At 47.1% G+C, this 16,237-nt stretch overlaps 1 protein-coding gene and 1 long non-coding RNA gene across 6 annotated transcripts in view; one reads left to right on the plus strand and one right to left on the minus strand.

Annotated features, from left to right (window-relative positions):
- LOC104996639 overlaps window positions 1–5,556 on the minus strand; it is a 7,416-nt gene extending 1,860 nt beyond the window's left edge. For 2 of the 4 annotated variants that reach the window (XR_826226.1, XR_826223.1), the window contains exon 1: window positions 1,113–3,084. This is a non-coding gene — a long non-coding RNA (uncharacterized LOC104996639). Of the gene's footprint in view, window positions 1–1,112; window positions 3,085–5,488 lie in introns of those variants that run through there. The other 2 variants (XR_826224.1, XR_826225.1) reach the window with 2 other exon arrangements.
- Window positions 1–6,664, plus strand: part of DHODH (dihydroorotate dehydrogenase (quinone)) — a 13,029-nt gene extending 6,365 nt beyond the window's left edge. For both annotated transcript variants that reach the window (XM_010850936.1, XM_010850937.1), the window contains exons 4-9: window positions 593–675; window positions 3,093–3,280; window positions 3,891–4,004; window positions 5,340–5,493; window positions 5,669–5,828; window positions 6,317–6,664. In XM_010850936.1, the coding sequence (XP_010849238.1) occupies window positions 593–675; window positions 3,093–3,280; window positions 3,891–4,004; window positions 5,340–5,493; window positions 5,669–5,828; window positions 6,317–6,371 (754 nt within the window). In that variant the 3' untranslated portion in view covers window positions 6,372–6,664. The remainder of the gene's footprint in view (window positions 1–592; window positions 676–3,092; window positions 3,281–3,890; window positions 4,005–5,339; window positions 5,494–5,668; window positions 5,829–6,316) is intronic.
- Window positions 6,665–16,237: the final 9,573 nt, after the last annotated feature.

The following is a 16,237-nucleotide window of genomic DNA, read 5'->3' on the forward strand; positions in this document are numbered from 1 at the left end:
TGAGGTCCCACTGCGTGGCAGCAGTGGATGGGAAGGAGGAGGGGCTGGACCCAGACAGGTCTGGGGGCAGCTACGTAGTTGAGTCTGGGCTGTTTACAGTGCTGGTTGGCTGAGTGACTTGTTGGCAAATTGTAATTTTTCCCTCTGTGCTTGATGGTGTTCTGGCAAGTTCTCTAGGATTTCCCAGGGTGTTTAGACTGTAGAAGTCTAAGAACTGACTCTGATTTTTCCTTTTGTTTCTTTGTCACAAATGTATGGTGAAATGGGCTTCCCAGATTGCGCTAGTGGTAAAGAGCCTGCCTGCCCATATAGGAGACATAAGAGACAAGACATGGACTTGGTCCTGGGCTGGGGAAGATCCCTGGAGAAAGGCATGGCAACCCACTCCAGTATTCTTGCCTGGAGAATCCCAGGGACAGAGGAGCCTGGCAGGCTGTAGTCCAGAGTCGCAAAGAATTGAACATGACTGAAGCAACTTAGCATGCACGCATATGGTGAAATGGTCACGGAGCCATCTCCATCTCCATCTCTCTAGTCTTTCTGCCTGAGGGTCCTAACCTTGTCCCTCTCCTTGTGCTCTTCTGTGCTCCAGATACGGATTTAACAGTCATGGACTCTCAGTGGTGGAACACAGGTTACGGGCCAGACAGCAGACGCAGGCCAGACTCACAAAAGGTAAAGGGCACTGCATCAGAGGGCGGTTCCTCAGCTGTTGGAAGGAAACTTGTGGGAGAAAGTCAGGAATGTTCCCAGTGAAGTGAGCATGATTGAGCAATAAGAAAAAAAAAGTGTGGAACTCAGGGCTCCTCTCCTAGAGGAATTTTCCTGGCTCCACTACAGCATCCAAGCTTTTAATTGAACTTTGCAATTGAACAAAGATAACACTTTGTTAACTAAAGTTCCTGCTTTGTTATGTAACCTGTGTCACAGCGGGTGACTTGGAAATAAGTAGTGCAGAGGGGCCGCTCTGTGATCACACGAGCAGGGCCTGGGTGCCGTCTTTGTACATCCTGCTCTCTTGTCCTTTTCTCCATCATAGAAGTGATGCATGCTAATGATAGACCCGTTAGTAAATGCAGGGAAACATGAGGAAGAACACTAACATTACTCACACTCTTCTCCACTCAGGGATAACTAACTGTTTCCAGCACTGGGAAAGTATCCTCCATGACTTGTCTGGAAACACCATGCATTTTCGAAGGCCGCCTTCAGAGGTGCTGATGTTCGTTCCTGGGGCTCTCTGCCCTGCTGTCCCTTGGGGTGCACGTAGCGGTCCTGGCACAGAGCTGTCTTCACTGTATCTTCCCAGGCATCCTCTGGGGCTGGGTGAGGCTATGGCCATCTTCCTCTTTCAGCAGGCCCCTCTGGAACACCTTCCAGAAGATTAGCCTCGTTAGATGTCCTGGTAGTGAGATGAAAAAAACCTGTGGATATTGGCTTCATTTCTAGAAGCAAGACTGAAAGTTAGCAACTTCTGATTTGGGGAGTAGGAAGTGGCCTTGCTTAGAACTCCCTGGCCTTGGTAGACCCAGACCCTGCTATACTGTAGACCTTGCCACTTGGGGGACTTGCAGGTCACAACAGCACTGTCATGGTGTGTGATACTCCCCTGCCTGGCCTCCCTTTCCTTCTTTTAATTGTCCACAGTGCCCTTTATGCCACTTCTCTGTGCTCTCTTGCCCGACCCCTCAGCCCCCACTCTGGTGCTGACATTTGCTGGAGTGAAGCAAAATCCCACAGCAGAGCTCTGCACATTGTGCTTAGCAGCAGCTGGAAGCCGTGAAGACAGCTTAATCGCTTGCATCATGCCAGTAAACTTGAACTGTTAAAAGCTGTGGTGCCCTTTGGGGGTAGGGTAATTCAGCAATTTTTGTCTAACCCCCAAATGTTGTCATTTGGGGCAAATGACTACTAACGGAAGACCCACTGGCTACATGAAAATGATCTCTTAAACCAGTTTGCCTGGTGGAAAAAAATTACAGTTTCCAAGCCATCTTAGCTTGATTTGGGAAGCTTGGAGACCCTGTTATATAACTTGTCTAACTGGGTTCCCTCTCCTCCCCTCCACCTATGAAATTAGCTACACGAATCTCATTTACATTCAAGCCGATGATAAAACAGGGACTGCATTTACAGTGTGCGATAGCAGGACCAGGTGGTGTTCTTTGACCCTCCCTGACCTGACACGTTTCGTGAACTAGCTGGATGTCTCAGATCTTCTCTCAGGCAACTGGTGGGAAAAACAGCTGGCACCGTGGATATACTTTATCCTTTGCAGATAAGATGGTATCCCAGGAAATCAAGTGCAGACAAGCCCTTGCTTTTACACATAGAAAAATACCTTTCGGAAACACACTGAAAGTCAAAAATACAAGTCAGGTGATAATTCCCTGTATTTTAGAGTAAGGTAACCGTATTACCTACCGTGCACGTTGAGAGTGGAAGGGACACAGGCACGAATAATTATGCCCAGGCTACAGGAGGTTCAGGGCTGGCCTGGAAGCTCTGGGATATGCGGTCACCGAAGTTATAAGGGGAGTCCCTTCTCAGGACGGAAATGATAAAACCATTATGCCTCTTCATTCTAGACATGAGAATAGAAAATATTTTCCAGTCTATTTTATATGTATCCTTTAATTTTGCGCTTTCTTCACAACCACACACCCAGTCACCTGACCAAGTGCAACAAGCGGCCCCTGCGAGTCAACAGCCGTCCCCTGGCATGCTGTTGACTTGCCTCTTCCCAGCTGTACTGCATTTACGAGCCCTACCTTTTTCATTACTAGTAGCTGCACTCCTAATGTCTCCATGCCCCATTAAATTAAAAAAAAGAAAAAGGGCGCAAAGCGACAAAGCCGGAAAACATCCTAGTAGCTGCCCAGGCACGGCTGTGCAGACGAAGGTGGAGGGTGGGTTTAGGTCGGCAGGCAGGGCACCATGCATAGCTCGGCGTTTTTCAGCTGCTGTGGGCAAGGTCGCATTTGGAGCTGGAAGGTCTTAGGCTGTTCATGGGCTGCTGGTCAAGGACAGCTTCAAAGTATTATGTGGGAAATGGTGAGTGGGGACAAAATCCTGACCAGTGATATTCACAGATGGGCTGCCGCTGGGAATAAACCTGGGGAAGAATAAGACCTCGGTGGACGCTGCCTCCGACTATGCAGAGGGGGTTCGAGTCCTGGGTCCCTTGGCTGACTACCTGGTAGTGAATGTGTCCAGTCCCAACACGGCTGGGCTGCGGAGCCTTCAGGGAAAGGCTGAACTGCGCCGCCTGCTGACCAAGGTGGGTAATTACGTGTCCAGGCCTGCCCCCACTAGTTTGACCTACTGTTTATTCTCTAGGGCCAAGCTTCAGCATCGCTATCTGCTATCTAGGAGTTGTCTTTAAGACCTGGACCAGTTAGGACCCCTCACTTCCCTCTAATCCCCTAAGTAACACTGATTGTGCTCAGTATTAATCAACTGTTCAGTTATCTATCCCTGCTGTTAATCCACAGTGTATGAGAGCAGGGACCACAGTGCTCTCATTTACCACTCTGTTCTAGCATCTAGCACATTAAATGAATGAATGATAGGATGACTTTTCATCAAACAGTACTTGTGACAGTATTTGCTGTCTCTTTTAGGGACAAAAGTCTAAATAAACCTTAATGTATTAGCCAATGCCAGTGACATTAGGGACTCACTCTTGGGGATTCCTTGGTTTAAAAGAATGGAATCAGATCTATCTGGATGGGGTTGTTTGCATAACTGACAGTGGTGTTTCCGGAGAAGGAGAAACTGCTGGTGCCTTAGTTTGACAGCTCATGTCAAGACACACTGCAGCTGCAGGTCACGGTCACACTGTAGGCTACAGGCTCAGGGTCCCCATCTCTGGCCCCGTGTTGCTCTAGGTGCTGCAGGAGAGGGATGCCCTGAAGGTGGCCCACAAGCCAGCTGTCCTGGTGAAGATTGCTCCCGACCTCACAGCCCAGGACAAGGAGGATATTGCCAGCGTGGTGAGAGAGGTGAGGGTCAGGGCCTGGGGACACCCTTCACGGCCTGTAGAGGCCACCTGACCAGCTGGGTTAGCCTGGATGGCAGTTTCTGTTATATTAAGGGCTGGTTTGCTCTGTCGTGATTCAGTGTATCACATACAGGCATTATTGTTTAGTCACTGAATCATGTCTGACTTTTTGCGACCCCATGGACTGTAGCCTGCCAGGCTCCTCTGTTCATATGTAGGCATACCTCAGAGATAGAGGAGGTTCAGTTCTGCCACTGCAATAAAGCAAGTCATGGGAACTTCTTGGTTTCCCAGGGCACACAGACTCTGCTAGTATAGCCTGTTCAGTGTGCAATAGCATTGCATCTAAAAAAACAATGTACATACCTTTTATTTTTTAAAAAGTGATCCTTGCAGATATCTCTGGTGATAGCTCTATTCTAGGAACTGCCCCTCCCCTTAAAAATACATATATTTACTTGTTTATTTACTTACTTATTTTGGCTGCGCTGGGTCTTAGACACCTGGAGTCTGGCGCCTGAGACCACTCGGCCACCCTGACATGCTTGCGCTGGGTCTTTGCAGCATGTGAACTCAGTTGCGGCATGCAGGATCTAGTTCCCTGACCAGGAATTGAACCCAGGCCTCCTGGATTGGGAGCGTGGAGTCTTACCCACTAGACCACCAGGGAAGTCCAAAACAATGTATGTCATTGAATTAAAAACTACTTTATAGCTGAAAATATGCTAAGCATCATCTGATACTGCAGGGTTGCCACAAACCTTCAACTTGTGAAAAACTTAGTATCTGTGAAGCACAATGAAGTGAAGTGCCATAAAACGAGATATGCCAGTAATAAGAAAGGAAATGTTTGAAGCAGTGTTTGAACGGGTCCTTTTCTCCCGCTTCTTCCCTCCTCTTCCTCCAGCAAGGGCTTTAAAGACTGTGCCTCCTCCAGCCTTGATCAGTGCAGTGTTCTGTCTCCAGTCTAACACTGGGTGTCGGTGTCACGGGGACCAGTGTAAACCCAGACTGGGCCCCGCAGTCCTGCTTCAGGTCCTAGTTCCACCTCTTTCTACCTGCAGGCCTTGGCACAGGACGCTCTAGATTGAGTTGTTCTAAGGACTAAACCCCATCCTGGTGGAACCATACTGGCAGTTGGTATGTGATGGCTGTTACTGTCGTGTTGAGGCTCATTCTGACACTTGCCCAGGAAGTATAATGAGTGAGGTCTGGCTCTGGCTTCTGGGGGCTTAGGTGTGGGCGCCGGGCCCGCCGCTGTGTCAGACCTCCAGGGAAGCTTCTCCAAGTCCGTCATGCCCTGACCAGGGGGCTCTTTTTCTGTCTCCCCCTGCAGTTGGGCATCGATGGACTGATCGTCACAAACAGCACAGTGAGTCGCCCTGCCAGCCTCCAGGGTGCCCTGCGCTCTGAACCAGGAGGGCTGAGCGGGAAGCCCCTCAGGGATTTATCAACGCAAACCATCCGGGAGATGTATGCACTCACCCAAGGCAAGGACTCCATGTCTGTCTTCAGAGCTCTGTGTGCGCGGGCTCCGGGGCTGCGATGGGACTGGGCTTCCTGAACCACCGCCCTCAGCAGGGGGCTGGGGCTGGAGCCAGACTGAGCTCCTGTTCTCACGTCTCGCCCTCCCTTCCTCACCATGTCCCGTGCGCTTCTCTGCAGGCAGAGTTCCCATCGTCGGGGTTGGCGGTGTCAGCAGCGGGCAGGATGCGCTGGAGAAGATCCGCGCGGGAGCCTCCCTGGTGCAGCTGTACACGGCCCTCACCTACCGGGGCCCGCCCGTGGTGGGCGGGGTCAAGCGGGAGCTGGAAGCCCTTTTGAAGTGAGTGAGGCCACGTGGCTTGAACCAGGCAAACTTAATGTGGTTATCAACCAACTCAGAATGACTCAATCAATGGGATTTCACCTGTCTCTATTCATTCAAAAAGCATCTGAGGGGTACACCCCAAATGCAGGGGGAAATTTCCCTGTTGCTCTTTTGACAAAGGTCATACAGTACCAAAGAATTAAAGATTAACTTCCAAGACAGTGGTGTTTATAGGCCTAAGGCGTTCTGGCCACATTCCTGTTAATTCAGTAACACTGGCTTGAGGTCAGGGAACTGTCAGTACTTACAATGGATTCCCTTCCTGGTCTGAAGACCTGGGGAGATTTCCTGGGTGAAGACAGTTCAGAGGGGATGAGGCATGCATTTGGGATAGTGAGGCAGGTGTAGTCACCGACCAGATGGAGCCTGGTTGAATGTGGGCTTCCAGTAAAAGCCGGGCCTTTGCTTTACTATTTGCTGAAATGGTTTTGTCCTTTTTCCAGGGAGCAGGGTTTTGCCAGAGTCACAGACGCCATTGGGGCAGATCATCGGAGGTGAGGACTGGTTGGGGGGAAGCCTGATCTGGAACTGTCCTGCTAAATCAAGCGAGCCTCCCAGGCTGATGGAGAGAGACCACATTCCCAGACCACAAGGCCCCTCCTCCAGCTGGAGTGTAAAAACCAAGCCTGACGGTCAGCAGAAGCCATGCAAGGCTTTCCTCAATCACTTGTCAGACAGGAGCTGCGTCCTTGATTCTTTCTAGAGTCACAGTCCAGGATCCTTAAATATTACAGGGACAGTAGACATTTGGAGGGAAAATCATGGTAAAATAAAGTCATTGAAAAACTGCACTTAAGTCGCAACCCTCTTGCCTAGAAGTTGTAGGTCTTTTCAGGCCTCTGCCCCCCAGGATCTGCCGTTGGATTCCCAGGAGCTGGACTCTCTTTCATCCTATATATTTAAAGTTTTAACTGTGTTTTGAAAATGTTTCAAATGTAGATAAAAGTTGCAAGGATAGGGCTTGTGGATGGCCGTCCTCTCCATGTCTGCACGTGGTCCACCCTCTGTGTGTTTGGGTCCCGCCCTCGTCATCGAGGGACACTGGTCGTTTTCACTGCATTCCTTGTGTAAAGGCCCTGTCTCCAAGCCAGGTCACATTCTGCGATACTTCAGGTCTGGATTTCATCCTGGCGATCTTGGAGACCCAATTCAGAAGATGGGCTCGTTGTCCCCCTGCTATACAATCTGTGAGCCGGTGCTGCTGGGCAGGCAGGCTCTTGAGGTGCCTGAAGACACTAGACAAGAGGCTCAAGAGGTCTGGTCATTAACTAAAGAGACAGAAATGCTAACCTTTCAAAACCAAAAAGCAGATGGTGATGGGAGGTGAATGGCTCGGCTGAGAAGTGCTACTGATGTCAACACGCCTTCACAGCCAACAGTGCAGGTTTTATTTTAAATTTATTTCTTGGCAGCTCTGTGGAGAGGCCTGTAGCTGCCTTACAGATAACATGTCCTTGTCTCATCTCGGCCTCATCTAATCTCCGTCTCAACCTCTGCCCATTCCCTCTGCCAAGAAACCAACAGCCAGTCTCATGCTGCCTTTGATACAAAGATCTTTTTCCTGTTTTTTAAAAAAGACTCTTAGAGACTTCCCTGGTGGTACAGAGGATAGGAATCCTCATACCAATGCAGGGGGACATGGGTTCAGTCCCCAGTCCTGGAAGAGCCCCCTGCTGCAGAGCAACTAAAACCCATGTGCCACACAACTACTGCAGCCTGTGCGCCCCAACAAAGAGTAGCAACCCCGCATCCCCACACCCCAGCTAGAGAAAGCCCGAGTGCAGCAACAAAGACCCAGCGCAACCAAACGTATTTTAAAAATAAAGATAAACACAGTTAAAAAAAAATTCTTAGTATGACGATAATACCTATTCATGGAGAAGGCAATGGCACCCCACTCCAGCACTCTTGCCTGGAAAATCCCATGGACAGAGGAGCTTGGTGGGCTGCAGTCCATGAGGTCGCTAAGAGTCCGACATGACTGAGCGACTTCACTTTCACTTTTCACCTTCATGCATTGGAGAAGGAAATGGCAACCCACTCCAGTGTTCTTGCCTGGAGAATCCCAGGGACAGGGGAGCCTGTTGGGCTGCCATCTATGGGGTTGCACAGAGTCGGACACAACTGAAGTGACTTAGCAGCAGCAGTAGCAATACCTATTCATAAATTAAACAGTATAGTCCCCAGATAAGTGTTGTCCACTCCTTCCTTCCTCAAACAATTCCACATCTCAGAGATAATCACAATTAGCTTTTATATCCGTCTAGATTTTTCTAGACATTTTTCTTTGTATTTGCAAACACACACCCATAGCTGTTAAATGTTAAGTCGCTCAGTCGTGTCTGACTCTTCACGACTCCATGGACTGTAGTCTACCAGGCTCCTCTGTCCATGGGATTTTCCAGGCAAGAATACTAAAGTGGGTTGCCATTCCCTTCTCCAGGAGATCTTCCTGACCCAGGAATCAAACCCGTGTCTCTTGCGTCTTCTGCACTGACAGGTGGATACTTTACCACTGCGTCACCTGGGAAGCCCCATCTAATCACACCAGCCCCCTTATTTATTTATTTTAGTTTTAAAATCTTTACTAGATAATTACTGAGAGTCTACTAGGTTCAAAGTTGTATGGATATATGCTTTTTATTTCTGGTGTTAGTGTATTTCACCTACATTCATAAACAAAATTTTGGACAGACTAAACGCACAGTTTTAGACCATTTTGTTAAAACTTTAAAATCTTCAAGGGAAGAGGTCGTTTATTTTCCCTTTAAAAGCAGTTTTCTCTGAATGGGGGAGGAAGACGTCGGAGACATTCAAAGGACTCAGAGTGCTGTTGCTTGCGTCCCCTGCAATCTCCCGTTAGTTAAGAATAACTGGGAAATTAAATCTTATTCTGCAACTTGCTTTTTTTCCCTGGAGTCCTTCAATGTCCACTCCTTCAATCTACCTTGCTCTTTCTAACAGCCCTTTGGGTTTCTGCAGCACAGATATATCAATATTTGCTTGTGGGTAGACAGGCTGTTTTGTTTCAGTCACAGACAGCGTGACAGGGTGTCTCTTTTTGTGTATCTTTGGGCTCTTCCAGTAGAATTTCTGTAGAAAAGATTCCCAGAAATGGTTACCGCTCGGGCCAAGTTTAGACTGTTGATAGTTACTGCCAGATTGCCATTAGAGAGCATTGTTCAGTTTATCCTTCCCTACAGCTTTGTAGGAGAAGGCCCCTTTCCTCCTAGGCTGCTTCACACTGGGAATTTTCAAGTACTGCTCTGAAATAAACTTGTTCCTTCTCCACTTTCTCATTGACGATAGCCTTCATTATGTCTCTTCCTTGGTGGAAAGAGAAAAAAGGAACTGTGGGTTTAGCAAGCCACTTTGGGCTGCGGCCAAAGTGCTTGCCACATTCATGTCTCTGTGTGTTTGTGTGTGTGTGTGTATCTGAGAGAAGGGAGAAACTTCAACTAAGACCCGCAGGGAAGGTCACAGATGGGGGTAGCTTTCCCTGGGTTCACCCATTCTCACTCGTCTCAGGTGGCCCTGCTGGTCTCTCCTCTGGCTGTGGGCATTCGTGTAAGTTTTGTGTGCCTCAGTCTCCCAGTGTGTAAAATGGGGAGAAAGAGACCCATCTCAGAAGATTGTTCTGAGGATTGAATACTAAGTGTGGTTATGGCTCAGCACATCCTACTCTCCTAATAAATGTTATTTCTAATTGTCACAAAATCCCTGCAAATAGGTATTACCAGGCCTGTATTCACAGCTAAAATGAAGGTAAAGGGCCTCACAGGACCTCTGAAGAGTATTATTAGCCCCTTTTCTTCTCCCTCAAAAGTCCATCTTCTGTTACAGATAAGATGTCTATGTGCCATTACTTCCCTGCCCCCGACCCAGCCCCCAGCCGCACTGTGCGGCATGTGAGATCTTAGTTCACCAACCAGGGATTGAACGCGTGTTCCCTGCAGCAGAAGTGTAAAGTCTTAACTGCTGGACTGCCAGGGAAGTCTTGTCAGTACTTTTTATAAAAAACCATTCATAGTAACTTGCCCTGGGCACTTGACTGACCCGAAATAAGGTGGTCGAATGGGCTCTAGTGATCAAAGCTCAGAGCCCTGTAGAGGTGGGGAACATTCTGTAGGAACCACAGTGCCAGCCAGGACTGAGCCTGAAGATCGAACATGTAGCAGTTGAAGCAACCATCATTTACTCTCCCACAGTGTCGGCTTAGGAGTTCAGGAGCAAAGGAGTTGGTGGCTCTGGCTCAGGGTCTCCCATGAGGTTGGCCAGGGCCACAGTCACCTGAGGCTCTGCTGGGGCTGGAGGATTCACTTCTGAAGTGGTTCACTCATGTGGCTCGGGAGCTGTTGTTGGCTGTTGGCACAAAGGGCTACCTGAGTGTCTCCACACCAGGGCATCTGCCTTCTCCCAGAGTGAGTGATCTAGTGCAAGGTGGAAGCTACGACGCCTTTTATGACCTAGTCTTGGCGGTCACAGGGCTTCCCTGGTGAGTCAGCAGTAAAGAATACACCTGCCAACACAGGAGATGCAGCTTTGATCCCTGGGCCAGGAAGATCCCCTATAGAAGGAAATGGCAATCCTCTCCAGTTCTAGCCTGGAGAATTCCTTGGACAGAGGAGCTGAGCAGGCTACAGTCCATGGGGTTGCAGAAGAGCCAGATACAATTTAGCGACTAAACAGCAGCGACCTGGCAGTCAAACACCATTACTCAGGCCATGCTCATTCTTTTCATTCGAAGAGTTGCCAGTTTTAGTAAAACAAATGAAAACAACAGGGCGTCCAGTTAAATTTGAACTCCAGATAAACAGCAAAATAAGCTTCTGGTATAAATACATCCCATGCCATAATTGGGACTTATAAAAAATTTACTTGTTTGTCTGAAATCCAAATTTAATTGACTGGGGATTGAAGCCACCAACTGCAGACCCTCTGAAGTGATTGGTTCCACAGTGCTGGCAGGAACAGCATTCCTGATTACCATGAGGTAGTCGACTTCACGTGAGAAGACTGGAACAGTCAAACCAAATACAGTTTCCCTCCCCCAACTCTTAGAAGACATTCAGACATAAGAAAAGTTGAAAGAAGAGTAACATATCCATACCCGCTTCACTTAGACTCAGTAGTTCTATCTTTTCTGTGCTTTTCTTATCAATTTTTTAACCTATTTATATACTTTGATTTTGATGAACCATTTTTTTTTTACTGTATGATTTGAATTTATATAAAAGAGAACAGGCAAACCCAAGATGAACCTTTTTTTTTTTTTTTTACTATATGATTCCATTTATATAAAATGTCTAGAATAGGCAAACCCAAGAGTCAGAAAGTAATTAGAAGTTGCCAGGGGTGGGGGATGGCAACCCGCTCCAGTGTTCTTGCCTGGAGGATCCCAGGGACGGGGGAGCCTGGTGGGCTGCCGTCTATGGGGTCTCATAGAGTCGGACACGACTGAAGCGACTTAGCAGCAGCAGCAGCAGATGGATGTGATGGGTGTACAACATTGTGAATGTACTTAATGCCACTGGACTGTACATTTTAATGGTTACTTTTATAATATGCAAATTTTACCTCAATTTAAAAGAAGAAAAGTCAGCACAGTGTTTTGGTTAGGAATGGACTGCCTGGTTTGGAATCCTGACGGCCATATGCCAGCTGTGTGATCTTGGGCAAGTTGCTTAAGCTCTGTGTGCCTCTGTTTCCTCACCTTAATTTAAGGGTACCAAAAACATTTTTGTTACAGAGTTATTATAAAGTGTAAAGGAGTTAATATTTGTAAAGCACCTACAGATCCATGTTTCACATAGTAAGTACCATGAAAAGGTTTTTTAAGTAGATCCCTGAGCCCCACAGCCAGCTCCATGCAGGCTGCTCAGACCTGGGTCTTGCCCTCCAAGCCTGCGGCTCTAAGACTCACAGGATGGTCTCCTAGGGGGGCCCAGTGCCAGGCAGAGGCTGAACAACTCAGCCAGATAGCTGCTTCTCTTTCAGAGATTGATGAACCATATTGAAGGAAGTGGTAGATGTCAGGACACTTCTCTCCTAAGTACTTTGTAACTTCTATCTGCTAAAAATAAGAATATGTTCCTCTGAAAACATAACTCTGTGATCTCACCTAAGAAAATTAGCCATGATTTTGTAATATCATCTAACATTCAGTCCATATTCCAGGCTTCCCTATCATCCTAAAAATAACTTCTGGCATCAATCAAGTCTCACCTAGGGACTTCCCTGGTGGCTCAGTGGTAAAGAATCCACTTGCAATGCAGGAGAAGCGAGTTCAACCCCTGGGTCAGAAAGATCCCCTGGAGTAGGAAATGGCAACCTACTCCAGTATTCTTGCCTGGAAAATCCCATGGACAGAGGAACCCGGCGGGCTGCAGTCCATGGGGATGTAAAGAGTTAGACATGGATGAGTGACTAAAAACAGTTGCTACATTAGACCTTGTCTCCAACAGATCCGGTCTTCTCACCATTCTACATATATATATGTATATATATAAAACTATATATAAATATAAAGGCTCACCTGTATGTCTCTTTAGCCTTTTAAAAACTAAAGCAGTCACCTTTGAAGAGATGAGTCCGGTTGTCTTACAAACAGTTCTACATTCTGGATTCCCAGAATACAGGCTATATTTCCTTTAGCCTTTGATCTCCGCTGGAGCTGAGTGTGAATATGTGAGTAAATTCTACCCAGTGAGATGCATGTGAAGGTACTGTGTACAACTTCTGGTAAGTCTGCTGCTGCCCAGAACATGATGTCTGGAGCTTTGGCAGCCTTTTTAGACCTGAGGATCAGGGTCAACCCAGAGGCAAAAGCTGGGAAAAGCTTCATACCAGTTCTGTGTGCTTACTTCCCTGCCTCCTTTATTTGAGAAAATAAAACCTCGTGTGCTTAAGTCACTGTTTATTGGGATTTTGCTTTATATTTAGTCAAATTTAATCCAGCTAATGCAGAAGGCAGATTGAGATCTACCGTAATCTTGTATTTGCCTGGGAGATACATTATCTGCTTTCTACTGAGATACATTTCATTCAGTAAGGAGCTCTCATTCGTCCAGGTGCAGCTCCCTGGGGCCAGCGCGAAGTGAGAACATACTCAGGCTATCATGTTACCTGTGGAATCTTGGTGTTCAGGGAAATTTTTTGTAAGAAACTTGTAGTTGTAGATGTGGGAAATGAAATTAGTGTAGTAGTCACAGGTAAGAGGACTCTGAGGAACGGGGCAGAGAGGTGTGAGTGTGCAGGGCAGGGTGGGAACACCCCTGGATTGGCACAAAACGGGTGTTTGTGAAATAGCTGGGCAGCAACACCGGGGCCAGGTTCCAAAGGGCAGGGCCTTATGGGGCGGGGGGTGGGGGGGATGCAATTAACATACAAACTCCTTGCAATCTTGCCTGACAGGGAGAGGTTTCCTGGGTGTTGAAAACCCCATTTGGCAAGTGTCCCACAGGAAACAGGAACTTACAGCACATGAAGGCCATCTGCCCGCAGCACTGCCACCCCTGGGGTCAGCTGGGCTGGGCTCAGGAACAAAGCTGTGTATGGAGGGGCAGAAGGCCTCCTGGGGCAGCACGACCCCCTTCCCGCCCAGGCATGCACAAGCTATAACTGAGGTGCTGCCATTTCAGCCCCTGGTCATCTGAGAAGCTGGGTAGCCTGTCGAGCTTCGACCATCTCCTGGAGGTTGAGTTTGTAGGGTTTCTAGATTTAGTGACATCTTCCTACCTGAGCAAAAAGTGCAACATCCATGTAGCGTCCCTCAAGCAAGGGAGGCAGAACCTTAGAGCGGCCCAGGGCTGCTCTGCCCAGGTTTGAACCCTGCCTGCTCTACGCACTAGCTGTGTTACCTTGAGCAAGTTCCATACCCTCTCTGTGCTCAGGTGTAAAAATGGGATTATTAGGTAATAAAAGGCTCATCTGCCTCAGGATTGTTGAAGAATTAAATGAACAAACACAAGGAAAGCACACACAGCAGTGCCTGGAGCATAGGAAGGACTCCAACAATGCTAGCGGTTATTACTACGACGCGGGTGCCTGCTCCTGGAGACACTTGTAGAGCTGGTTCTGCTGACGGCTTTCACGCTTCTGAGGACCCAATCTTTATTCCAGATGAAAGCTGATGGGACTGGCAGCATCTAGTTATGTTGTGGTAGTCATTTTTCCACCTCTCTGAACTTTTTGAGGGTAGAGGCTGTTTATTACTCATTCAATTTGGCAAACTGAATTGACTGAGTGAGTGTGTGTCTGTGTGTGTGCAGGGCGCTGCTGGGTGTAGTGGTTAAGGTGAAAAACAAATGCCAACCTGGCCCCTACCTTGTTTCAGGAGCCTAGAAGAAGGCCTTGCTTTCTGTCCTATGGGTGAGGTTGAAGAAACAGGAAAATTTACACTAATTCTTCTGAATATAGATTCAAGTTTTAAAATTTATCCTAAGATCCTTACACTCTGATCCCTGATCAATTTCATACTAGGGAAGGGAGATTATATTTGAAGTCTGTCAAAATCTGGTTGGCTGTCCTTACCAATGGGAAGCTGGTCCAGGGATAATATTTGATTTAGAAGCCTGAAACCTGGAAGTTCCTCATTTATAAAGTGTCAGGGTTGATGTTACTTTCGAGAAGCTTTTTTTTTTTTTTTTTTGAGAAGCTTTTTAAAGATGTGAAATATCTGCCTGTGTGTCTGCCAGTGGCCCAGTTTTTACAAAGAGAATTACTGGCACTAAGGAAGTATTGCTGGGAACTGATGTCCATAATCTGGGGACAGCAGGATTTCATGGTTCCTGGTTCCTGGTCTCTGGTCCCTGAGATAAAGGGAGATAATCTAGAGAGAGGCATAACAGTGGGAACGTCTTTGTTTAATTTTCTTATTGACACAAACTGGAATGTTGAACAACATGTACTGTTCTGAATTCAACACCCCACTAGTCATTCTGTTCTAGGGTCATGTATGAAATGAAGTGAAGTCAGTCGTGTCCGACTCTTTGCAACCCCATGGACTGTAGCCTATCAGGCTCCTCCGTCCATGGGATTTTCCAGGCACGAATACTGGAGTGGGTTATGTATACTCCTGGGAAGATTCAATTGTCTCATTCCATGGCTGTCCATGCACTTGTGACTGCAGAGTTTCAGCAGTTCTAAGATGCTTATTATTGTTCCATTTTAACTCTTCTGGAATTGAGATGCATCTTGCATTGATTCGCTGGATCATGGAGAAATCAAGGGAATTCCAGAAAAACATCTACTTCAGCTTCATTGTCTATGCTGAAGATTTTTGTGGATCACAACAAACTGTGGAAAATTCTTAAAGAAATTGGAGTACCAGACCACCATAACTGCTTCCTGAGAAACCTGTCTCTATGTGCATCAGGAGGCAACAGGTAGAACTGGGCATGGAACAACTGACTGGTTCCAAATTGAGAAAGGAGTACGACAAGGCTGTATATGGTCACCCCACTTATTTAACTTCTATGCAGAGTACATCATGTGAAATGCTGGGCTGGATGAATCACAGGCTGGAATCAAGATTGCTGGGACAAATATCAACAACCCAGATATGCAGATAATTCCACTCTAATGGCAGAAAGCAAACAGGAACTAAAGAGCTTCTTGATGAAGGTGAAAGAGGAGAGTGAAAAATCTGGCTTTAAATTCAGCATTAAAAAAAACTAAGATCATGGCATCCAGTCTCATCACTTCATGGCAAATAGAAGGGGAAAAAGTGAAAGGAGTTACAGATTTTATTTTCTTGGGCTCCAAAATCACTGTGGACGGTGACTGCAGCCATGAAATTAAAAGATGCTTGCTCCTTGGAAGGAAAGCTATGGCATACCTAGACAGCATATTAAAAAGCAGAGACATCACGTTCCGAACAAAGGTCAAAGCTATTTTTTTTCCAGTAGTCATGTATGGATGTGAGAGTTGGACCATAAATGCTAAGTGCCCAAGAATTTATGCTTTCAAATTGTGGTGCTGGAGAAGACTCTTGAGAGTTGCCTAGACAGCCAATAGATAGAAACAGTCAATCCTAAAGTCAATCAAAACAGTCAATATCAACCCTGAATATTCACTGGAAGGACTGACGCTGAAAAGATGAAGCTCCACTACTTTGGCCACCTGATGCAAAGAGCCAACTCATTGGAAGAGACCCTGATGCTGAGAAAGTTGAAGGCAAAAGGAGAAGAGGGTGGCAGAGGATGAGATGGTTAGATAGCGTCACTGATTCAATGGACATGGAATTTGAGCAAACTCTGGGAGATAGTGGTGGACAGAGGAGCCTGGCATGCTGCAGTTCATGGGGTTGCAAAGAGTTGGACATGACTGAGCAACAACAAAAACTGGTGGGATCTTAGGCATTT

This window comes from Bison bison, unplaced genomic scaffold, assembly GCF_000754665.1.
Source record: "Bison bison bison isolate TAMUID 2011002044 unplaced genomic scaffold, Bison_UMD1.0 scf7180017864297, whole genome shotgun sequence".
NCBI classification, from domain to species: Eukaryota; Metazoa; Chordata; class Mammalia; order Artiodactyla; family Bovidae; genus Bison; species Bison bison.